We start from the raw sequence: 26,275 nt of genomic DNA, 5'->3' as shown, positions 1-26,275 counted from the left end.
GTCGCATTGCCACTTGTTGCATTCTGCGAGTCCTGACCGAGCTGCTGGAAGATGGCAATTGTAGCGCCTCCCAGCTGAGCACCTGAGATGTTGCCGTGTAGAAGAAGATTTACTTCGTCCTCAGGCAAGCCGTGCTTCTTGGTCATATGGATTTTTATGTTACCCTTTTGTGTAGTGCGGTAGTCACATACGGAGCACGCAAACGGCTTGTAGCCGGTGTGGATACGTGTGTGGACCTGAAAATAACCGTAGGCACGATGGATAATGAAGTTAATAGAAGGAGCTTGCAACTTAAGGGTCGGAAGGCATACCAGAATACATACAATTACATAGACAAGCCATATAAATGTCGCGGGTAGTAGACCCGCAGTGGACGCACCAGAACCACGGAAAAGTATCGGCAAGGATCACAATTATATAGATCCACAAAAGTCAACTTGTAAATAATTACGCACCCTCCGACAGAAACAAATGTTCTTTTTAACAAATAACTGGTTAGACAGGTATTGTGCTAAAGCCAATCTGACAGACATAAGGCACAAACAATTTCTAGCGCTGTACGAGATCGATTGTTTAGCATTCAAACCTAGTTTTTTAATATGCTATCTATGTTTAATATTATATACATAAAAACTGGATTCCGGCACCATATGCGATCCTATATAGTATGTAGGTAAATGTTTTGCGACTAACACATATCGGTCGAACACAAACCTTCATATGTGAGTTGAAGCGGGCGCGGAAACCACAGACAAGACACTCAAATGGCCTTGATGGGTCATTTACGGTTCGGATTAATGCATCACATGGATCGCCTGAGGACAATGATGATGCATCAGCACCCGAACCTCGTAGCGTCCCTGTGATGCTACAGCCACCGGCAAGCGTTGCTGTCACTGAAAACGACATTGTATCGGCGCCAGCCAAGGACGACTAGTCAGTAACGGCTTTCCAAGTCAGCCACAAACAAAAACAAACAGCACCTTAAGCTCAATATTAGTTAGTTCGGTACGCTCTAGGTAGGTCTCGACAGGCTATGAGACAGTTTGAAAGATGCACGACCTTCTGTTGTATAATAGAGTCATACTGAAATGAGAGACAATCGCGAGAACTCGCTCCTCTTTTATATCTCTTACAATGTAAACCAATTAGTAGTTAGCTCAGTTAATTTACCGTATGCGCATTAACGTTTTCTAATTTTTATTTCGTAGATAGATAAATCAACACACATTGTCAGGCGGTTACTGTTGACGAAAAGTTACCAGTTGATTCTGTAGCCGTCAGTTAGATCGGAAGCTGTGGTCCAGATAGCTTATCCTTCCTACTTGACTCCTGCTTCTGCAAGTAATGATTCAACGAAAAAGATCATGATAAATAGTAAAGCCCTGCTGCGCAATAAATAAATACAAAGAGCCCGTTATATCGTGTAGCCGTTGACAATAGAGATGAGGTGGCTTGACCCGCCGAAGGTTTTATCTGAAAGAAAAAACTGGTAAGGACTAATGGTATGTGACCACTATCTATTAGCTTTAACTGGTGCACGTATGAAATCTGCCTTGGATTTAGTCGGTTTGTTGTAAAAATTCTATTCTGGTATTGTCGTTTTCTGGAGTAGAAAATTCTAGAAAAAGCACCCATATATATATCTCACATATGAAGACATATCAAAAATGGGTAAATGAGTTCAATGAACTGAGTCTTTGCATATCGACGTTATGACTTCAAATATTTAAAATACGAGATAATTATACATCAGTGGTCTGCGATTAATCTGTACTACACATTACTTTCAAGGTGACTATGCGTTTGGAGTGAAGCAACCGAAAATTGCCAGTAGCAATTATGTTGCCATCAATATTCATTCCTTAAATAATGATATAAAATACCCATCTGCCCATCATAATCCCTAAACCTATTAAGCGGTCACTATCCGTAAGTAACACAGAAACATATCTTAAACACTGGCTAATTAGATATTTACAATTGAAAACACAACCCCATTTGACTCATTAAAATACCGAACTAATTTTTTATTACTAATATGAATAATAGTAATAAAACAACTAAACTCTATATACAATCAGCGTTGTTCTTCATCTTGTGCAGTCACGTTCTCCGTGTGTGCTCCTTTTTCCCCTATCATGCTCACTACAACTTTGCCGTTGGTATCAGAGGAAGGCGAAGGGGTCGAAGCAGCCCAAGTCAGTGTCCAAGTTTCCATACGCTTTCCATTGTCCTGTGTCCGTTCTCTTTTTCCTTTCCAGGTGTTCCCATACGTTTGTGCATGTGCGTACTTGTGTGTGAGTGTGTGTGTGTGTGTGTGGGTGGGGGCGGGGGTGGGGGTGTGTGTGTCTGTGTTTGCTTATACTTATATAGAATATATAGTTCTTTTTCGTTTGTCATGCTCACCGCGTCAACGTCCTCATTTCAGTGTATTAATATATCAATACCTCGATTATTTTTCTCTAGTTTTCATTTAGTTCGTGCAGTATATTCAGTCAATTGTCTCTCAAGGACTCAGATTATCGCAGTTAGCTAAAATTAGGAGTCGCATACATATATGAATAATTCGTTCATCCATTTATGTATTCTTTTCTTCTCTCCTCAGGACGACTATTACACCATTGATGAAATCAGTATTAAAATATAACATAATCGATTTATCGCGACCATTCGGGTTAGCGGTGAAGATCGTCATCATTATCACCGTCATCATCGTCAGCAACGTCGCTATTTTTATGAAATCAGCTATATATATTCTAGGTCTCGTGCTAGGAGTCAGCCAGTCGTCCAACTGTGTAGTTACGCCTAACGGCGATACCGAACGTCAAACTCAAAGTTGCGTTAGTTTTGTTTTGCTGCTGCGAATTTTAGAAGTGTCCAGACTGTGCCGAGCTCACAAAAACAACGTCTCGTATTGTACCTTCCCCCTACTGATGCAAGCTTCGAATAAAGGCGGAAGTAAAGTATCTATTAGACGATATTTTGTGAAAGCGTCAACGTAAGCATAGTTTAATCAGTACAACGTAAAATGTGGCCGTTTTACCTTGGTATCTGGCTATTATGTATATAGTTGGAATTAGTAATAGTAGTTTCAGTATCTTGCTATGTTTCGGAACTGTACGTATGAAATCTTCCTGTTATTTTCTTTCACCAAATCCTTCGAAGTACTACTTCTTGCTCTCGATTCATCAATAGATCATCAATTAGTCAGTAGTTGGTGCGCACTTTGGGTTGTTTTTGGTTTTTCGCGGACTTCATAGTCTGTTGTATTTCTTTTCTTCTACAGCAACGGCAACTAAATAGGCAGCTGTGTGCGTGCGTGCGTGCGTGCGTGTCTTACATTCTCAGTCTTATCCGCTATGTACGTAAGTCCTGAAAAGTACAACGCATATATTAGCGGTGGAGTCGTAAATAGATAGTGCTCAAGTAGATTTGTATCTAGAGGCACTCAATTGAAGCTGCACAATAGTTGTGTATGTGGCTTGTATGAGGAGCGGTGAACCAGGCTAAAGTTTACCTGTTGATCAGCTCGGAAACACACGTCTGACATACACAGCAATAAGACGAAGCGACATAGATTTTGACACGCAGAAAAAATTGACCTATCTCTTTTGGGCAGCATAGGAACGAAGACAAAAAAGCGACAAAATAACTATAATCATGTTATTTCTATCAGACACACGTCAAGCGAGTACCGTACAGTTCGGTATACGAGATGCTAAATGGAACCGAACACATCGAGTCGACGCATGCACGCGCAAAGTATGTAGCAAACAGACAGCGAAGATAGCTTGGGGTGCACAGAGTGGGCAAATATGGAGATATTTGAAAACAATGTAAAGTCAAATTTAATCATTGTGCGCATCAACAGACCTCGCTCTCAATAAGATCATAATAGAACCAGCTCCAAGTAGCTTCTATATAACGAATACGCCACTTCTTTACTCACGTATAAGCAGTCCTATTGTTGGCTATAAATAAAAGCTTGTACACGCAGCCCAAACGAGATATTCTAGGCACTCCTGTTCGTAGACACTTCTACCGATGTAAATACATGCGGTGGTCCCATCCTTCATCGACTGTCGAACGTCAGATGCAAACGTCTGCGTTGCGCATGCAGTGTTGAAGGATAATAGATTAATGAATAAAATAACTAAACTTTTCCATCGTGCTTAGACAATTCTATAGTAGACATGCCCGTAGCGATCCGAACGTTACTCGTTGATGCGGACACACACACGAATCGATGCCTTCAGATCGTTCGTTTATTTGTTTGTTTGTGCTACCTACACCAAAAGGAGTCAATTTGATGTTGTTGACCCGGTGCGTCAGGGCCCGCCGAACTATTCAGCATATTGAAGAAGTCCTCATTGAACGGGTCATCTTTTTTGCTGAAGATACCACTGGGAGGTGGGCTAGCCACACTAACAGCGGGTTGAGTCTCATCGTTCTCAGGAAATACCGCAGGAAAGTGAGTGACGAATGGCGTGTGGCCGAATGGGGCACCACCAGCGGATCCGTTTCGGGATTCCAACGCACAGCTTGTTACTTTAGGAGGTAACTGGTTAGGGCCAGAGGGGAAAGTTTGTTGTTGCTGGGTAGGAGGATGCTGCTGGCTAGCCTGAAGCTTCTGGATAACGGTACCACTAGGACAGGAAGAATGCTGATGAACATGAGACAGAACTGTGGGGTACGGCGATACGCTACCCGTATTACTACCGAAGAAACCTTCGTCTCGATCTTTATCGCTGTCAAGCACTTCTGAAGACTGGACGACGAACGTCGTCCCGCCCTGGTTGGACAGCTGATTCAACGCCTGCTGTTGTTGCTGTTTGTTTACACTAGGAGCAGCAGCAGTTACTTGTTCGGCAAAGCTGCCCATACAGAACGGGTTTGCTGCGGTTGAAACACTTAAATGAGGATGGGGCGTAGTCGCGGCCTCACTTCGATGGCTTGTTGCAGCAGCATCAGAGGAAAAAGGCTCAGGGTCGGGAACTGACACAGGCTTCGCTGGGCATTGGGGGGGCGCATGAGCGGGCGAAGGTGGTATGACAGCTACAGGCGAGGCAAAGGTTACCGCAGGGGCTACAGGTGCATCAAAAGCGAAGGGAGGAAAAGCGGCTGGAGGAATAGAAGGATGGGAAGTCGCAGTAGTAGCGGCAGTAGTAGTGGCGGTTGTAGATACTGCGACAGAGCCCTGGCAAGACGATCCAGAACTCGGGGGTCGGGTAGGATTTGATGGCGCAACGGTTGGCGGAGGCGATGAGGAGGTGAGGTCGTTCTCCGAAGAGGAAAGACTCGAGCCCGACGCCATCGTCACAAAGCGATCACTTGAGGGACTCGATGCGGCCGAGATGAACTCGTTTGTGGCCGTTGTGGCTTCACTCGGCGAGCAGACAGAGTTATCGTTGGAAGAAGAAGTTACCCCTTTCTGACCACGCAAGCCAGAGCACACCTGTCCACTGTGGCTAACATGAATCGATACCGGCTGAGGTGCGATTGTGGTTGTCGAAATGGGTGGGGTGTTGAAATCTTCTGATGGTGTGGATTCGGTGCTCAGCGCACAGAATGGGTTACTCCTCATGGCCGCGTTTAGCATCGGCGGTCGCTTTACCGATCCCGTTTCGCTGCCATTACTATTGCTGCTCGCGGTGCTTCCGTGGCTCATCAAAACGGCACCAGCTCCAGTGACGCTGCTGCTACTAGGAGCGTCGCCAGATCTAGATTATAATAATGATAACATCATTACACAACGATCGCACGAACAGATACAAAAGAAAAAGGGAAAATATTTTTATTATCTATTAAAGTTGCTTTTGAGAAAAGTGTCCCCTTGTAACACGGAAAGGTTGAGTTTTATCTGACTGTACAGCCTCATGTGTTATAAAGAAGAACCACTGCATTTGTAAAATCAGTTTTTATCGGTGGGCATTGAAATCAAGAGTATAAAACATATTCGGACTAATTGTAGTAATATTATTTAGCTCACAATTATTTTGCATTTAATTCAGTCACTGTCTACCGGTAGAGGAATCTATGACGGAAACGTCTGTTTTACTGCCCTATGTTAAGCAGTGGGCTGGGTAGTTTTGCGTCAAGGGATCACACAAAACAACTAGAACATATATAAAATACTTGTTTACTTACTGCACGTTTGACTGAGTAGGAAATTGTACGTCGAAATGGGCTTCAAATGCGACAATCGACTCTCCGAAGAAATCGTTTATTGTAGTCTGTGTATTGCGGCTCTTTGACTGAGGCTGAATTGCACGAGGTGAGCTGCCTCCGGAACAGATAGTCTGCGATAGGGGAGCTGAGCTGACAAAATTGCTCTCGAATGTTGATTCGAAACCAGTGTTTGCGGAATTTGTATACCTTGTGTTCGTCGCCGAGCTATTCACAGACTTCGCTGTAATACCTGAGTCTTTAGACAATAGGTCGCCAGTTAGTAAACGCTGACCTGGCGGAATCGTCTCCACCTGGGTTGATGACTGCGACGGTGCAACGACTCCAGCTGGCATAGAGGCCGACGATGTCCCGAACGCGTTAAAGTTTGCAAAAAGGTCCGCAGACTTTAACGCTCCTGCAGCATACACCGATGAAAATAGCGACGATGGCGCGCTGGAGGCTGCCCCTGCCATCGAACTTATGCTCATCTGTCCAATCTGGCAATCACGCGCTGCCGGCTGCTGCTGTTGTGTTCGAGGCGGTGATAACGGGGGTGGTAACGGTGGAGGTGTTGCCGCGGCCGCTTGTTCCTCCTGTTTCAGTTTCTCGAAGACTGCATACTTATCGGCAGGTGGTACACTGCCGACGGCCATCGGCGCGTTCACTGCGGCAACGACAGTAGCAAGATTGCCAACGGCTGATTGATTCCGCTGCTGCTGTTGCTGTTGGTGATGGTTTGACATACGGTTTGCGGATACGGTGGTTGACGAGCCAATCGTTGGCATGAAACGTGGAGAAGCAAACTCGCTGCCACTGTGAACCGTCGACGAGCCGACAGCGCCAGCGGCACGCGTCGGTTCTGACATGCCGCTTCCCTCAGAAGCGACTACAGCCGATCCAACTGCACCGCCAGCGGCAGCTGTTGAACCGCTTACCGCTGGGGGTATTTTGACTAACGGCGCAATGTCAAACTGCGTTGAATGATTCGTTGGAGGCGGGTCGAACAATTCGGTACTTTCCTGCGTACGGCCTCTCGATAAATTTGACGACGACGCCACAGATTCGAAGGAGAATTGCGCCGCTGAAAAGTGTGCTTCACGCTGCACACCCTGATGTGCGTACGGCGCGTGGGATCCCATGCCGCCCAATGGGCCACGATGAACACTAGTTGATCCCACTGAGGCTCCTCCATCAAAATGAAAATCATCAAAGACACTATCAACGGATGCCGCGGGCGCCACTTGCCCGATGAGACCTGAATTTGGACGAGCGTTCTCAAAAACAGCGTTGAACCGACCGTTTCCTTCCACAGATGTCCCTGACACAGGAACAGCCGTAGCCGATAGCACCCCGCGATTCGAGGTCAACTCCTGGAACCGCCACAAATAAAAACAGCAATATTATCACAACTGCACTACAACAGTACCGTTATTTCTGCGCACGGTAACAGTCTCTAATAAGAGTCTAATTAGCGGCCTTTTATGGATAGGAAGAAATGTTGGGGACTTCGGTTTGTTCCGATTGCTTACGCTTTCAAATAACAGGTAGGATTTAGCCGTATTTGCAACAAATAAGGTATATTATTCGTCCATGTTATGATGCAGTGGTTAGCTGTTTGCCTGCTAAACCCAAAGAGCCAGTGATCTAGGTTTGAAACCAATCGTAGACACGCTAAATTTCATCCTGGCAGGTTGTGGCGGCCTTTTGTTTTATATCTCTGCCTCATCGTTAATTGTGTCGTTTGATTTTGAAGTTACTTACAGTAGCATGCTCTCGGCTACTGGAGTATGGTCTGCCTGAAAGCAACTCTGATACGGACGCGCCGTGTACACTTGTCCTGGCCAGCGATTCAACAAGACCGGTCGCTAAGACGCTGTTAAGGTTGTTGCTGGCGTTATGAGTATTATATACAGTCATAGTAGCCCCGGCTGATGAAGATGATGAAGAAGAGGTAGTGGTGCTACGTAACGGCTGTGCCCCTCGTTGATGACCGCCAACTGGCGGAGGAGGTGGTAAAGTGGCGGACATGCCGCTTCCACCGCCAGCAAGAAGGCTCGAGCCCTCGAAGCTAAACTGCGTCTGGTTCAAGGAAGCAGGCGGTGCTATGGACGAGCCACGCGACGTCGTTTGAGAGAACAATCCGGTAACACCAGCACTTCTGCTATCAGATTGGAGAAAGAAAAAGCATATGTTTGGTATCTACGATGTTTTCTTGTACGATTCAGTAAATCATGTATTCGAAGTAGAAATACTCTTATTCTATTCAGCTAAAATACCGAATTTGAGAATGCAAAAGGTGAAATATTAACTAACACTTAATCGGAATGACTAAGTGTTGTGTCATAGAGAACAAACCTCTGCTGTTGTTGCCGTTGCTCCTGCTGCTGCCCGAAAGAAGCCGCTGGGGGACCGCCATCGGCCAATGACCGTGCTGTTGCGGATGCCGACGGGCCAAAGTTGTCATCAAACGAATCGCCGAAGCCGAAATAAGATGACGTTGTAGACTGGGCAGTGAAGTCAGGGGCTGTCGAGTTCGATTCTGCCCAACTAGCAGATGGCATCCCCCCTATATATAACATTACAACGACAACAAGGAGCAAAATTTATCAATAATATTTATTACATATATATGTTGTCCGATCGTATTTGTTCTTGTGCGAGCAAATTACCTTTACGTAAATGTCAAAAGGGTTCATTCAAGTTCTTTTTCTCACCTTCGAACTCACCTGGCGTAAAACCTTTTGGCAACGTCATAGAAGCAGTAGTTTGTGGTCCCTTGGCAAAATTGGAACTCGCATCCAATGAGGATGCTCCTACTCCCCTTGCCAAGGCCGCGGATGTAGCCCCTATAGTCGCCGAAGATGATGAGGACGTGAAAAGGTCCGCTGAGGTAGATCCTCCGCCCTGGCGAGTTTGTGTCCTTTTCGGTGTCGAGGGCAACGAACTCGTCGGGGGAGGGGGCAGCAGAAGTGCGCTCTGGCCACTAATCGAAAAACAGCCCACAGACATTGAGGGATGACTCGTCAGGTTAGCACCGGTCGTTTGAGCTGGCGAAAAATTACTTGCAGTAGAACTCCCGCTAGTGTGTGGTCCGGCAGACGATACTGGTGGCAGACAGACTTTGTTCGGTTGGAAATACGCTGAAGATCCACTACTTATAGTACCAGCGTTTGATTCCAGCTGAAATTGACACAGGCCACATTTGCACATACCTTACATTTGCGTACAACATACATGCACGTTCGCGTAGGTTCGTATTAACCCATAATGCATGAATTTTAAGTCTCCAAGATGCGTTCCGTAGGTGCAAAAAAAGTAGACGAAAAGCATATGTATAAAAAAAATTTACTGCAGTAAGTTCGACGCGGATGCTATTACATCTGAAGGCAAACGTAGCCAGCAAAAATGCCAAATTTTATTCAAAAGGTTTTCGAGAGGAGAATTTCTTAGGTAATGGGTTGATTTAGTCGCTCACCATAGAACTTGTACTCGCCTGCTGTTGTCCGGCTACTTCATGAGTCGACCCAAACGGATCTGCCCCAAATGCTGCTTCAGCCGTGCTGATTTCCCCCTCTATCTGCTCGATCCCCTATTCGGTCAGAAAATGCATGGTGACAACAACAACGAGACGTACATAGAGACACATACACACGCACATACGCACAATAATCAGTCAAGGTAATCACACACAGAGCCTGAAAACTTTTCAAAAAATTGGCTTGACTTTATTCGGGCCAAATCCGTAACATGTTTTTACTTTCTTCTAGGCACTTCCATATAGGCTAATCTTTACAGCAACTTCCTCTAAAAACCTATGCTTACGGTACAGAGCAGGCTTTACTCAATCCATTCGCTTCATAATTTACCACAGCCTTCCAAAAAGAAATGCGCCATTATGTCTAAGGTTGTGCTCTGTAAGCAAGTACTCTTCGAGTTGAATAGCTGAGATGATTATTTAGAGTTATTCGGAAAGAAAATACGGTTATTTGCTACACCTATTTCGTAGGAATGATCTAGTGCCGGAACGAAGAGTCATACTCAGATATACTTTTCTGAAACAGAAGGTTTTCTGCCTCTATTTTAATAGATGCCGTTGAAAACATCATTATCGGCAGTATCCCAAGCCAACAAGTAATATCGTACTAGGTAATATTTAATAATATTTTTATAGTTAATAAATATTTATAACGCATGTTTTTGACGTCAAGTCATAAAGTACAAGACAAAAAAAGTGCAAAATGTTAATACTCTTGAAAAAGGATCGGACTAATAAAACAATAGTATGAAATCTCACTTGTCTATTTTTATTAATAAGGTAAAACTTTTATGTCATTTTTAAGTAGATCTGAAGTAAAATGGACGCTCCATCAACAACTGCGACTTGTTTGTGCATAAAAAGTTTATCTACCCATGCTCTTTTGCCATAGAATCTTACCATCTACCTGTGTAATAAGCGTTGCGTGCACGATCAATCACTGTACGATCTCTCATCAGCTTGTAGTTTTGCAAAATAAGAAAAAGGAAGTTAATGTATTTGTGCCGAAATAACATACACGTTAATGGTAAGTCGGAACTGAAGAAGGTTGTTTAAGCACTGAGCCCAGCTAGGTCAAATAGGCGTATATTAAAAGTATACCCATATAGAACTTCGAAACGCCGCGCGGCCCAGGACACCACGGCGCCCCCTAGAAGCCGTCAAAAAAGAAAATTCTGGCAGGCGACTATTTCATACAGAGAAACAAAGGGCTCGATCGACAATGCACATAATTACCATGGCGCAAAGTGGAACAAGCGGATCAATCTAGCGTAGTAGCAAACAAAGCCATGCATCTGATAAAGTGTTAATAAATCGTTCAAGGAAGCGAATAATTGATTCGCGAAGGCGTACGCTTGGATTTATTAAAACAAATATGTGTCAATAAACTTCAATATATGCGCACATTTCTACGGAACTTATCTTCTCCGATACATAGCATTTATCAAGCATTAAATGTGCATATGATACGTGTATGGCATAAATACGTTATCCATGTAACACAAACGCTGCCCATCTCCATATAAAAGTTACAAAGAGAGCAAAGGGCAGAACGGCCCAAGAGTGCAAGCCAGCAGGCCATTGTAATAATCTAGAATCTGGCAAATGAGCCGACTGAGTAGCGGTAACTAAGAGAAGGGGACAGGCAGAAGAACATCCGGATCGGCAGACCGGTAACCAATTAAACACACAGACAATGAACAAAACAAACCTGTTGCAAGCAGTCGAGCTCAGTCTGAAGATCGAGGAGGTCGTCGACGACAGCAACGTCCGGTCGTGAGCTTTCGGTTGATGACTGCCCCTTACCAGCAATAGCGGTAACCATCGAATCGACGTTAACATTGTTGGACACCGGTCTAGCTGGGTCCAACAAACTTCCATCGATACGGCCATCCTCATGCCCATTCTCCTAGATGTGGGGGGATTGGGGGGAGCAATTATAGCTACCACGAAACATATCCATGCCACCGATGACTACGATGGACAGAGTATCAACAGCCGCTAAAGAAAGAACCCAAACTACATAGCGATCAATTCACTGTTGACTCGTTACATACAAATTACTAAACACCACCTGTGTAAGTACTGATAATGCAAAAATAGAAAGCTTTTTTCCACACGATGCAAATATCACTTGCAACACTAAGTTCATTCGTCCATACCTGACGTTATAGAGTATTTTGCTTTTTCAAGGTAGCAAACTGACACTTTCAAATACAAACGTATACTCGATCGCTCTGATTGAATATAGTATAAGTGGTTTAAATTAAGCCCAAAGTCAAATTTGGTGTTAATAAGGTGTTTGATATGGAATCTGTTGGAAATGTTTAAACTTACAAAACAGTTATCTGTTTTCTTCGGGTATGTAACTATCTGTAATGTATAATTGATTCCGCTTTAACAAGTACATCTGAAAATTTCTTGGCTGGCAATATACAATCGGTCACAACATGCACTGGCAATGACAGTTACAGGTTGTAATGGTCGGACAAGGAAGGGCTACCGCCTTGGATTACGTAAGCTGAGGTACATATAGCTAACTGGGCTACTTCTATTCGAGAAAAGCATTTGCTAGCTATCGCAAAAAGCAAAAAAATCTTTAATCCGCTCAGTCTACAAGGAACAAAACGATTGCACTACCACAGGCAGTACTGACAAATAGAGTAGTTCGATTATGCGGAAAAGTACTCAAACAATGCATTACCAGGCAGCGCATAAGTGGACTAGAAAATTTGTCACTGGCTACTCGAAGCCTATGTCGGCGAACAATAATATTACCATAGTTTCAACACGGTGCGTCATGTCTATAGAAAAAGTCTTGTTTGACAAATTTACGTAGGGTCCATAGGGTAAAAAAATTGATCTAACTAACGTGTGACACTAGAACGGACAAAACTATTAGGCATGCGACGTAAGTTTCTCATCTTTGTTCTGCCATTTTTGCCTGTTTACCTGCCTTATCCATAACACGTTCTTGTTTTAATCAGTAACAATTACCACTTGGCCCAACTCGGAACGACTATATATATTACAATTATAATAATAAACGGCTCAATAAAGAACCTGCTTCCACAGCTGGTAATCCCACGAACATTTACGAAATGATAGTTCCCGTACTCAAGTCAAAATGACCAAATTTAGTAGAGTATCGCTGGACTCTCTACGCTTTTTTCGATGTAACTTCAGGTTGCAGTGCCGAACAGAAACGTTTAGCCTAGAATTTCGTATTTTTATAGTTATCAGCCAGTCTGAACGGGTGGGCAAGCGATGCGTTCCTTAGCCTATAGTCAACAACGGTGTAGTACATACAATCGCTTGCCACGCCTAAGAATGAACATTCTCAAATTCGAGTAAATTTCTAACAGCTGAGCACTTTCAATGAATTTTTTTTTTTAAATAAAACTATGCTTTAACGAAATCGGGAGAACTATACCATTATAACAGAAACGATTGCTGCGCAGAATGTGGCTAGAGAAATAAGAAACACACAGTGGTCCGATCGAGTACGAACACTGTTCAAAAGAATAGGATAATGAACTCAGGAAAATCAATAAACGCTCTCAGAACACATACAGTTTCAAGTCAGCAAAGGCAGTTAGCTACCTATCAGCGGTGCCTTCAGATATTGGACCGCTTCTTTGTTGCTATATGCCACCTGTGTTTCAACAACACTGATTAGCTTGTCACAGAAATGAACGTAACTTGTGGATTGTTAAGCCTACGCTGTGCTATTTATTTTCACTGCTCACACTTACATGGTTTGCAGAGGAGGAGGAGGACGAATGCCTGTTGCTACTGTTATTAGAGATAGCGTTATTGTTATTAGATCCGGAGGTGTTGTTACTTTGGTGAGACGTTGATCCACTACGTCGCTTCATCTCGTGCTGCTTCATTTCAAGGACCACTTGAAAAAGGTCGCGAAGAGCTGCAATAATAAATTAGGCAACAATAAAATCAGTTCGAAGAAATAAAATGTAATTGACTATTTAACATCTTATTATTGAAGTACCTTTCAAATGCTCGCAAATGGCTGCGATTTTATTTTTACTTAGGACGTTTTAGACTTGCCAGTCGACCTGCGTCCTCGCGCCGTTTGAAGCCACTAACGTCCTAAACAGACTTTGTTTCATTTCTGACCGTTCCAGAAGCAAGTTTACGCTTTCAAGGCCTTTTTTTTTCCATTTTAGTATCTAACGTATGGCATATACTTGTCGAATTATCTGTAAGAGCCATCCTTGAAGGTTTAATAAAATTTCTAAATGCTAGAGAGCACCTTATTTAAATGTAGGTAATTTATTTACTAGACTGGTTGGAAAGACAATTCTTTTCCTTTAATTATGGTGTACATAGACAACAACTATAGTAACCTATAGATTACGTACCGATCACGATCTGAGAGGCCGTTTTCTCGGTTTTGATGGCGATGAACGAATGCCCGCCCAGGGGTGTGCCTGACACGTACCCGAAAGCTCGCGGGTCCGTTTGATCCTGCGAAATAAACGAAATTCGGTGCACGGGATGATGGCACATCAGCTCGTGAGTCTTTTCGTCGAACACCTATGGAAAAATCGAAGACAATAGACGATTATTTTAACTTGTGCAAAATTTAGTCATTAAGTATTCTTACGTATATCGCACGTGTGCATACATAAGCGTAATATCAGATAAAACAGTACTAAGGCTAACGGCTGACTATCACCTTAACCTACTTTGATGCCTTCAAGTGAGACAGTTAACGAGACGCGCTGTTTGTGCTCGCCTGACGCCTTCACCACGGATTTGAGACGCGCCATTGCATCGGCGCACATTCGGTCACCTCGTGCCTGAAATTGTCAGATGACCTTTAGGCAGATCCTTCTTCGATCAGCACACGTATATTTAGGAAACATATCTTTAGAAAAACATAATCAATGTAGATCCTACATCTACATAAAACTTGTGACCAACCCTTCTGAAACTCGAACCCACTTTTTGCCTCGGTAGTTATTCTCCTTGTGTTGCCTAACTATTATTTTTTTTTCGATTTTTATTATTGGTTCGTACGCACGATACAAGAGTTTTTCGGGCACGAAAGGGTCAGCTGTTTAAAATGCCGTCAAATGGCGTTTGTTACGATGATTGAATGAACATTAAGTAGTTAGACTTTCGTCTTTTTCGACGGTTTCATAACGAAAGTATAAAGAACGAAATAGAATATATTTACTATCTTAAGCCGGCAGTTTAAATATGTCTTCATTGAATTAGCTTACATTGTATTCACTAATGTTTTTAATCAGTGCACGCAAATATAGAATTTCGAAAAGTACTAAGACGTTATTTCGAAACTAAGCGGGAATGCCTTAAGGGACAATTCAGTATGATTGCTTTGTAATTATTTAAAAAGTCCTGCAATTGTTACTGCATTAGTTTTCAATTACTTTGGAATAAGGTAGCACTAAATATTGAATGATGGATGCTTTGCACATACTCTACTTGAAGACATCTGTGTTCTCTATTGTTCCGTGGTTCGAGAACTGGTGAGTTCACTTTCTGAGGGATGAGCGACAGACGATATGGAGCATCCAACTCTGCGCGAGACAGAGTAGTATGCAACAACCGATTCCTTATATTGCACCATATAGGCTGCTTTATATCTTAGGTATGTAGTATGTGTATAACTTGCTTATCCAGAAAAAAAACATTATTCCGTATTTGGGTGATAACTAGCAGGCTCGCCTGCTCCAGATGGATATGATCTTTGTAGCTGTCAATATCTGATGGCTTCTTTCTACTACCAATCTAATGACTTATTCACAATGCTATGTTGAAACAAGGGAATATATACGGACGGAGTATCCCGAAGTGACACGATATCCACTCGAAGAATTCTATGTAAACAGATAAGCCTATCCACTGCTAGAACGGGCGTCCCCGAAATATTCCTCAGCGTGATAATGAGCTCTACGAAGTTGTAATTAAAGATCTAGCTATAAACAACACGTTATTGTAAAACAACTGACTAATTACGTGTGCAAAATGTTTTCTACAGCGTTAACTATAGCGTACTTTCCTTTGAGATATTAGCTACAGCTGGTGTATCACTAAGGCCACTATAAAACGTTTCCTACAATATTATTTTCGTATTGACTTAGTGTGCACGAGCAAAATGTAAGGAATAAACAAAGTTTTTACGCTAGCTCGACGCCGCTGGCGCCCTATAAAAGTTCAAGTGGAGTGAGAGAAGTAAAGGCCGTAAAACAAGCGCCCCTCTAGAAAGAGTTGCGATTGCATTACTATCGTTTACTATTTAGCTATCACAGGATACATCCTATGCTTTTCTTTATCATTCGTTTAATAACATATTATCCAGGGGGAATAACAATATACGGATAACATAGGATAGAGTTAGCGCAACCTTAATAAGACAAACAAACACAGTGATGTACTTACACTACTGACGGCCTCACTGCCAATTAGCTTTCCTTTAAATGAAATTCCGTCTCCCTCGAACCGGAATGGGTCGTTCTTTACTCCTAAGAGAACGCATAATTAATTCATTGTTAACAAAAGCAAGTATCTGAAAGCGGTATCCTGCAGGTGCTAACAAAATGGAAGGTGAGCGAACCCATAAAGTCTGAAGACGACAGATCGTTCTAATCTATCGTTTTCCGAGACAAGATAGCTTTCTCAAGTTGACTATGTATGACTAGCTCCCTTGCCAGGTCGATCGCGTTCTGTGGAAAACATCTGGTCACAGCTTAATGAACGAAATGTTTGTAGGATGAAACTAGTTAAACGGGAACTGCGTTGAAATGTTGTGAGCTAATGGGTTTTTAAAGCCCGCGCTACAAGCTGACAAAGACCGAGACCGCTAGCAGGAATAGCTGATATAAGGTATTACGCGAGACATCAATTTGACCAGAGTAAACAAGATAGTTGTTTTACTTTGTGCGAGCCATAGCATGTGTTAAGAAATTATAGCACCATTAAAATATTTGTCGAAGCGTCTTCAAGAACTGTTCCAATTTCCCCATACAGATAAACTGAAAATGTTATGTTCAGCCTTTTCCGACTCTGAAATCGAAGGCAAGCTTTTACAGCTTCTGCGATTAGGGGCATACGGTATTTCTGATCTACTGCAAAGTTAATGCAATACTGCGTCAAAAAAAACATACTCTAGTCTAGTATATAATGGTTGATACTTAAAGAGAGACATACACTTCTTTGAATGAAAATCGCATCCTAGTGCTAAATGGATGGCTTCTTCCGGTGATAATACATTTCACAGAAAACTTCTAGCGTAGCACACATCTAAGGCTTCCTCTGTGACTTCAATTAGAATATTTTTCGCCCAGTTTGTTTGTTTGTTCATAGAAGCAAGCAGAAATTATTCCCCCTCCCATTACCCTCTATTATGCCAGCGGTAGATTGGATCTACGGTAAATATCACGGAAACTAGCTTTGTAGAAAGCATTCAACCCAGTAGAAACAAAGGGTTTGCCTCACAAATCTACTAGTCGACCCAAACTAACTGTGTGTGAAGTCTTTTGCATACTGACTATTTATTCTATCTCGATGTACATCTGCAAAAACTCCGTTTCAAGGGAATTTCTCTAAAGTAATCTATAGGGGATAAGGGCGAAAGCTAAGACGGTAGCTTTGGTCTTAAATATTAGTAAATGCAGAGCTTTTCTGATTTTAATCCCGTACCCCTTCTATAATGTGTACCTTACAGTGGCAGAAATGTTCTTTGCTTGTGTTTTCAGTTACTTTATTACGTTGCGTATATATATATATATAAACACGTGCTTATCACTTTGCCCTGGCATTGAAATAACAACACTCAGACAGCTAAGAACCAATGTGGCTGTGGCATGGGGCTATTTGGCGGTCAGGCAGTGGAAGCTGACCAGTATCAGACAGACGTTCCAAATGGACAGACAGGCAAAGGTTTAAATAGAATATGTTGTCGCCGGAAAAGTGGCAGTTTAAGCAGTACAGCCCGCAACAAACAGTCTACGCATTTCGTTCTACGTGATTCTCGATACAATTAATAACAGCGGCAGCAGTAACTGACTGCAGGAACAGTCTCACGACGAATGGCTATAAAATGACAAATTGAGCTTGCTAGTGAGTACAATGATTTTAACTGCCGAGTCCAGCCAAAGCGGACGGCAATGATACAGAAATAGAGAGAATAAGAGAAAATGTTAAATAAACAAAGGGACGTACTTCTCACCAAAGAATTTATTAACGGCTATATACAGTCACGGCTATGGCTAGAAGTTATTTCTTTATGACAGAAGTCATTTAGTGTGTAGCAGCAATAATTATTGTTGGGTTTGTAACAACAATAACAGATTGTTGGGTTAAATCATAGAGTCAAATGTGCGTTGGTAAAAGACGCTGACCCGATCTGTTTTAGTGCTGCGGAGTCAAACCAGAGACACTCGCGAGTACTTCAGTATAAACCTGCTTTACGTTGGAAACAATATGGCTTTAGGTAGAGCCAATAACAAAGCTGGCGTAGCTATCAGAAAGCATCGATGAGAAATTTACTGAACACTGTGCTAGCCAAAAATCATCAACGCCCAACTTGTCCTTAGCAAACCCAAATTATCCAGCCTTCAAAAATAGAGCTGATTGTCGGCACCTTTCCGCTCATGTGCGATCGATATGGTCTTCGAATACTATTTAAGCTTCAATGCTCGCTGTATTAAAACGTGTTAACTATCTGAGAGAAGAACCGAATGTCCGGTAATGAGCAGATTAAAGTGTTTATATGTAATACGTCGGTGTATTATAGGGAACGGTACTTACCTTTGTCTTTTTTTGTTTTGGTAGACATCGTGCTGCTGGCTGGTCACGAACAAGCTTCTGATAAAACAAATAACTGATTGCGTCGTCAATACGTTTACGTTAACTCAAACAATTATGTTCGGATAATTCTGGCGTCCAACGTCTTCAATTTATCCTCGAGAAAGTTTCGTCACGGTTCCAGTCGTGTCTGGGTGTCTTAATCTACTCGGTTGACATTGTTCTGTACGAAGCGTCGAGCCAGAGGTTTCATCCTTTAGCAATGCACAAAAATAATTATGCAATATACACCGTTATTGTGCCCTGTGTCAGAATTATTCAGAATGATACTGTCGCAACTTGAAAAACTTTCTTATTTCGTACTGGCTTATACACGCCCTTGTCACTCGAAGTAGCAGGTGGCAGTTCTCATTTAAATACTGGAAAACCTTATATCGTGCGTATGTTCGCCTCAAAAACGGCTCAAACTAGTGTGTAACAACGTGTAACCTTGTTTGACGAAAAAACATTACGGTGCAAAGTCGGACAGAATAGAAAAACTTTCTTATAGTTCTTATTGTAAATTGGTGCACTGTGTTACTGGTCGGATGGCGCTGGTCGATTGGTTTAATAAAAAAAAATTATCTCCATTCAACGGAACTACTATTGAAACAAGATTACTTATTTATTTACTTGGCTAACAGCCGCATATCGCCTTACACAGAGGCTTAAGCGACAGGTTAGCGCATGTGAGCAAAGTTTGTTGCTACGTCCAGGGATCTATTCATTTGGTCAACGAACTAACAGAATATGACAGGAAATCGAAGCTAGAAAAAAAAGGAAAATTAGAAAAGTGAAATTTAATGAGGATTCGGATAAAATCATTTTTGGTCTGTTATACTATATATAGATATACTATTCAGAGCTGTCACTTGCTGAGACTGAGAGCTGGCTATCCTGCTAGGGCGAAATTCAAGAGGCCTGTTATCTTAGCAACGAAATTTATAGGAACCTCTAACAGATTATTGACTATATAAAAGGTGAATTATAAAAATATCAGGACGCGTTTGCTTAACCAAAGAAAAAGCTTCGTTACCTTTTCGGTACGGTTCTAATGTTTCTTAAGACCTGTGCTGAATCTTATGATGTTCACATAACAACGGTAATATCACATCTGTCTGGCTCGTGGCTTGCAACGAAGGCGTTAACCTTGTGGTACACCTGCAATCACATGTCGACATGCAGAATTGAGATGATATTGCTGAGCGTAACTAGCTTGCCACATTCGAATCTGACGACAACCGATAGTAACAGGTATTGTGTAACAATACGACTTGTAGCAAAGTTGCATACTGCTTGTTTGTCAGTCAGAAAATACGTAAAGCACGATAGGTTTCACTTCTCGCGACGCCAATATTGTTACCGAACAAACAGAATAACAACATAGGCGGGAAGCCGGAAAAGTCCTCCTTGTGAACGTGTCCTTTCACACCTACTGGCACGCTCGAATTGATGCCGTGAAGAGTTTTCTCATGATAAATAAATATATTATTGATCTCTCTCCTGTAAAACGTGAAAAAGTAACGTTACTCTGTATCTACTGTTAGTCCGCTGGTCCGTTTTCTAATTGCTGCTTTTCCACTCCGCACAGACGTATCTCCTTTCGTTATTAATAGGCGCTACAGAGCAGATTTAACGATGCTGTACAAAAGCTCGGATTAGTGCCTCTCCTTATTTATGTTCCATTGCCACTGATATTACAACTACGATTGAGCCTTTCGAGAACACAGACGAAACTCCCACTCCTCATAGTTACGTAACCAATCAATATCCTTCCCTTATGTTCTCCATCGAAACAGTGACGTGGAAAAATGTCGAGCTTATGAACACGTCAATGGTCGACCAGATGAAATTTATTTACCAATAAACAAATACATATACTCTGTTCATATTTCGGAATGAGAAATTGTCAACGTATTCAACCTGAGGATACAAATTATAGGTAGTTGTTTTACGTATCCATTTCACGTCATCAGAAAGAAACAAAGGATACGCCGCTCTCCTGAGGCCTAGTGGCAAGAGCATATAGAAGCTCCACTCAGGACAGTATAGAAGATTCCAGGATAACGTACTTGTAATTCATAATATTTAAAAGAGGGACCATCCCTTTCAAATTGTCTACTACTATATGGGTATATAATTGCATCAACTTTGGGTAGATACATTTATGGCTCCATTAAAGATGTAATAAAGGGGCAAAGCAGATGCGGTGAGAGCCGCCACTATATATATATATATAAAGAAACTGTCCTCTATGAACTATGTTTTCATAGTTGCCCAGTTCGACACTGAAATTTTAATGAACAGGCTTTACCACAGAGTGCAGCTATAAAGGTAAGGTCTACAAACAATTCTAGTTCCTGCTGAGACGGATTGAGAGAGTGATTGCATGATGATGATGACGCAGGCCGTAGAACTCTTTATGAAACAACTCGAAAGCTTGTTTTTTAAAATTTTTTAAAAAACTACAGTAGTTCGGGGATACTCACTTATACACAACGTTGCTGAAGTTTCGCATTGTTCCGATTCACATAGCTTGCGACCTTCTACTATATATTAAGAAAAATATATACATATATATATATATATATGTGTATATTTTTCATTCAATTCCTGGCTGTAATTCCGGATTACCATAGTTTTTGTGCACCGCATTACACAAATTTGTGAAGTAAACAGTTTAAATATTAACTAAACATTAGGTCTAGTTGATTTGATCTGATTCAGTTTAGAACGACAGTGACAACAGCATCGAAAGCTTAAAGCCACGTCACGCCAAACAACTTTCAAGTTAATGAAAACTGTTATATTAGATTACTTACGATTAGACAGAATGGCATTTACTAGTTGGAACAAACTTATCAGTTCAGGCAAACCGTAACGTAATAATAGGCTTTTATAAATTAATGTTATATTGTGTATGTTAAGCAAGACTATTTTATTTCGTAGTGCACTCAAACTTTTAACATATTCATTATGCATCATGCCTGTTTATAATGAATTTTTTATACAATGCTTAGGATTTGCAGTTTTCATTTTTCTCCATTCAGAAAGAGTTTACATTTTCATAGGGTTTATATGCCCCGTCTTTAACAAGTGGAATTTTTGTCCCAAAAGTGCTATCGACAAATTTCTCTGATGGGGTCTACGGCATTTGTATAAGAATAAGAACATTTGTGCGTCCGTTAAAGAATACTGTAGTTTTCTTGTGTGAAGTGTTTTTGCAATTTTATACAAAATAATACAAAGTACTTGAATCGTTGATGCTTCCGGTAATTAGTTCATGTTATACAGAGATTTGTAGACAGAGCTGCGTATTGTCTAGTTAGCGCTGGCTTTTCGAGTTGCAGTGAACCTTCAAAATTTAGTTGGTACACATCTAATTTACCCTGAATAAATCGAGATGTATGTACATCTCGGGCATATAAGAGAGCTTATCAAATTGGGTTATCAGTAGATAAACCAGCAGCGAACCTTTGTGACGGATAATACTCGTGACACCATTTACTTAAATTTCTACCGCACTGTAAAAGCGACGCTAGAGGACAAAACGTTCTCCGAATTTTTTTTTAGAATATCTATTCAAAAAAGAGAGAGAGCGGAAAGATGATACGGGTTTCTTTACAAAAACTGCCCTGTAAAAGGAAAAATATTGGATGGAAACATACTGACCGTTTCTCTAGCTAGGTAACCTTAAAGCCAAATACTTCAGCCGCGTCGTATTGGCGCCAGTGCCGTTTGAATAACAGTGGTAGGTAGATGTATTAAAATTGTTAGAATGCCTTTACTCAGATTTAAGGTAGAGCGCTTAGAGAAGGAAGATTCATGATATTTTACAGGAATTTTATTAAACTAAACACACAAATCTGTCCAAGCTCATAAAAAAAACTGTTTTTTTACATATGTTGTCAGTTTTTTTCTGGAAATTTCTATATGGAAGATGCTCCTCGCAATGGTCTATCAATTTCGAAAAAAATGACCGCGAAAATTTAACTAAAAACACGTCAATGGCCATAACGTCGCCAAGGAATTTGACACCCAATACGGAACAGTTCTAAATCATTTGGAGATGGCTAGCTGGCTGGCTGGCTACTACAAAAAAAAGCTCGATGTTTGACTGCTACTCGAAATGATTCAAAAGAATTTGCTCCATTGATATTCCATTTACGAAACCTTACAGAAACGCAGCGACGTCGAACCATTATCCAGAACGGCTGATCACACATGATAAACATGATCGCATATAACAATTATGTGCAAATAAAAGGTAAAATAGGTGTCCCACCCACAATAGGTGGCAAAACCCACCTGGCGTCAAAGAAGGTTATGCAATGTACTTGGTAAAAAGCATAAATCATGTTTTATGAGTTGTTGCTACCTGCTTGATGCGTGCGTACGTGTGCAGTAAACAACTAACGAGATTAAGCCATTGAAAAAAAAATCAGGCTAATTAGTGAACTAATCTGTAACCAACCTCTGAGCAATTGCGAGAAGTTGGATGGAAATACACTGTATTTATCCTATAGCCTGAACCTTGCATGATCCAGTTCTGTCCATTTTGGCCTTTGCAGGACTCCATTAGATGGTGTTAATTTGGCAGTGTTCATTCAATGGAGAAATGCTAAAAGCACTTGCTACAACTTTTCACTTTGAGGCCACAGAAGTCCTAGAGTGGTGAGATCTCTGTGTCATCAGAAAAATGGCAGAAGGTATTCGATCAAAACGGTTTAAAAAAAACTGCTTTAATTTCGCTTAAAACGGTTAGTCGTTTTTCAACAACCCAGCAATTAGTTGCTCATTTTAGGCGGGGTCATAGACAGGTGTCTTCCGGTTTTCAAAATCACCTTGGTATATACCTTGACTCATATTCACGGGCCAACTTGTAGTTAGCCCGCCCTAAGAAATTGTGCAGCGAAAATAACGCGTAAAGAAGTATAAATTTTTTAAATGTAAATTTGTTCCGCTATTTAATTGCTGCCCTTTGAACAGCGACCGCATTTTTGGTACTAAACCGCATTCGAAACTCAGATCCGCCTTATACTCGATGATCAATGCAAGCTTTTTGAACGATATTCGTCTATTGCAATCCAATATATACGTTAGTACTTAAAAATATCCATATTGCACAGTGTCATGAGATCATTAGTCACAATTTAATTATTTATTTTTAGCTTATCAATTAAATATTTAGATAAATATTTCGAAAAGGTGGATCACACCTACTGTTGCTATTAATCCAATATTATCAACCAGTGAGAAAATTGACCTAAAAGAAGAGTGACGCATACGAAAATTATGCCCTCTATAAATTTTTCTATTCAAACAATTTTATCCTCATAGTCTCAGTCTGATGAACATAGCAGAAGTCACTAAAATCTAAGCCAGGTTGTTTGCCTGGCTAATTATAAATAGTGGGTAGCTATAAACGACATTATCGTTTGCGAATATACATGCGTAAGCAGGTAAAAGTAATTACAACACTCACTGTATCTTCTACTTACAGCAGGAAAGAAAATCAACTTCGCTTGAATTTCTGAGGGATACACATAACGGCGTCGTGTGTTGACGCACGCAGTCAACACGGTACAGGTTTGTCAATAAAATAGCAGTGATGCACTAATCCTGCCTAGTAAAAATCCTTTCGTTGACTATTCACGCATGAGAACTTCCTCCCTTAAAAGCCGTTCTAAAATACCACCGTGACAATTTACGTTCAAGTCCCAATATTCTAGGAAAATCTGCGAGATATTTGCTACTATTTCTCATAGCTTTCGCATTTTGTGTAAATACGGCTACGGTTTGTACTATGGTAATTAAGTTAATGACAGTTCCTACAGAATGTTGAATGCCCGGTGCAGCTTTCACCACTTCTGATTCGAGTCCAAAACACCTTATTTTGTAACTGTATTGTACCACTAAGGCGAAATCCTAGAAAAACAATATCACCATTGTTGACCGAGGCCCAAAGAACTTATTACGATATACATGTATTTATTAAAAAAAAATGTATTTTTTAAATTTTACTGTTTGTTGTAATATATTTCGAGTGCTAGCCAATTTTACATGCCTGCTCTATCCGTTATGTCCTTTGATAATGAGTTACGAGTGCCTAATAACATCTAGGAAGCACGTATCTTTTTCGTATTGCTGCCTGCCGCCGCCCGTTTCCGTTGTTATCAATATTGCAGAATTAGATGCAGCTGTGTATCGACAATCGCTGCATTTACGCACTTCTACAAGATCTGTTTTCAACGAGATCGAAATTACCAATACTCTGCGAGTTACGATTAAGAAATTAGATTTACAGTACGATGATAACCCGTTCATACATCGACGGCCCTGCAGCTGACTTAGCTGGCGGTTGTAGTGGCACAAATTTGGACGAATGATGGCCAGGGGACTGTGACGCGACAACAACGTCATCATATCAAAATGCCACCGCAGTTGGCGTTAACATTCCCGGTACTGGTCGATGTTGATGTGTGCTGAGATAGGCCTGCTGTGCTGTTCTGCGATGGGCGCGTAAATGCTGATCTTTTGCTGTCACGCTAGCCATAACAGTAATAAATGTCTGTATTAACGCTGCTGGTTCGTTTGTGCCGACGTTGACGCTGTTGTCGACAAATCAAATGTTGTTATTACGGAAGCGACAACGTTATCTATTTAATTCATATCATAAATAGATCGTCGTCGGTCAGGCTAGCGGCAGGTGCTCAGGCGGTCATGCCAGTGTGCCGCAGAAAAGGCATTGCTCTACGACGATAATACACCATCCATCGATAACAACACTCACCAGCCGCTATGCGTTGTTATCGAAAGGTAGATAACATCAGCAGTTGCATCTGCAAAGCCGCCAACCGAGGATCCTGTAAATGAGTGATTCAATGATTTGTGGAAACGATAGGCGATTGCCGATGCAGGTGATGGTCGCCATCAGGAGCCAATTACAGTCATCTTTGCTAACCAGTAATAGAAATCTTAATGATCATCATCGTAGCGCAGCGCGGACCCCTTTCCAGATGAATGCATTGGCGCGTCTGTGTACACCTGCGAGCCTTAAGATGCGTATCCAAATTGTGCAGGTGTATCCTACTAAATGAGATAGAAAAATGACATGTTTGATCATGCCTATGCAAAATGCAGATGTATTACTTTAGACGATTTATCGCTAGCGGGACGCAGTTGAGACGGCTAGTGACTAGAACCAAGCTTCATTCGTCCATGTTTCGTTCTCCAACCTTCCATCTGTCTGTAATACCATTTACATTCGAATCTATACGTTAATTACTAGCTTCTAGACAAGCTCTACTGCCAATGTACTCTATTGTAACAATATTACAACACCACAAGCGTTTGACCGATCACTCTGATACATAAATCACCCATAAATAAGGATGAGCCCATGACTCATAACGTGAGTATGGTCGGATACGTATATATGTAGTATCGTAGCAAAGCCATATTCAACTTGAACGTTTCAGTTCAGCAGAAGCTCAGCAGCGTTGAAATCACGTGGTGATCCTTGCTCTTCAACAAAATGTAACAACCCTAGGGTCTACAGGGATGGTCTGAACTTTTTTCACCATAAAGCCAAGCACCTCCGGACCTGCCGTTAGCCATTTTATATATTTCTTTATTCAAGCCAAATCAACCTGCAAGGAAGTACTGCCTGAAAATGATTGAGCTTTCGAGATTTTCTATACTAATGGTAAAACAACTATTAAATTTCTTTCA

At 41.5% G+C, this 26,275-nt stretch overlaps 1 protein-coding gene across 17 annotated transcripts in view; it reads right to left on the bottom strand.

Moving 5' to 3' along the window:
• Positions 1 to 2,000: 2,000 nt before the first annotated feature.
• The window catches only part of Dab (DAB adaptor protein), a 45,206-nt gene continuing 20,931 nt past the window's right edge, over positions 2,001 to 26,275 (bottom strand). For 4 of the 17 annotated variants that reach the window (XR_015325726.1, XR_015325723.1, XR_015325724.1 and 1 more), the window contains 14 exons: positions 19,578 to 19,702; positions 18,506 to 18,756; positions 16,136 to 16,218; positions 14,416 to 14,529; positions 14,089 to 14,263; positions 13,462 to 13,631; positions 11,418 to 11,615; positions 9,647 to 9,760; positions 8,886 to 9,351; positions 8,527 to 8,737; positions 7,933 to 8,332; positions 6,151 to 7,541; positions 3,953 to 5,723; positions 2,001 to 3,375 (listed from right to left, as the gene is read on the bottom strand). Coding sequence is in view for 1 of the 17 variants with exons in the window: in XM_086986050.1 (XP_086842176.1) it covers positions 3,374 to 3,375; positions 4,294 to 5,723; positions 6,151 to 7,541; positions 7,933 to 8,332; positions 8,527 to 8,737; positions 8,886 to 9,351; positions 9,647 to 9,760; positions 11,418 to 11,615; positions 13,462 to 13,631; positions 14,089 to 14,263; positions 14,416 to 14,529; positions 16,136 to 16,218; positions 18,506 to 18,533 (4,782 nt within the window). In the remaining 16 variants the exon portion in view is untranslated. The other 13 variants (XR_015325725.1, XR_015325722.1, XR_015325728.1 and 10 more) reach the window with 12 other exon arrangements.

Source organism: Varroa destructor, unplaced genomic scaffold (assembly GCF_002443255.2).
Source record: "Varroa destructor unplaced genomic scaffold, Vdes_3.0 BEIS01000004.1, whole genome shotgun sequence".
NCBI classification, from domain to species: domain Eukaryota; kingdom Metazoa; phylum Arthropoda; class Arachnida; order Mesostigmata; family Varroidae; genus Varroa; species Varroa destructor.
Note: the sequence above shows the minus strand (reverse complement) of the source record. Positions and strands in the feature narration are given on the sequence as shown.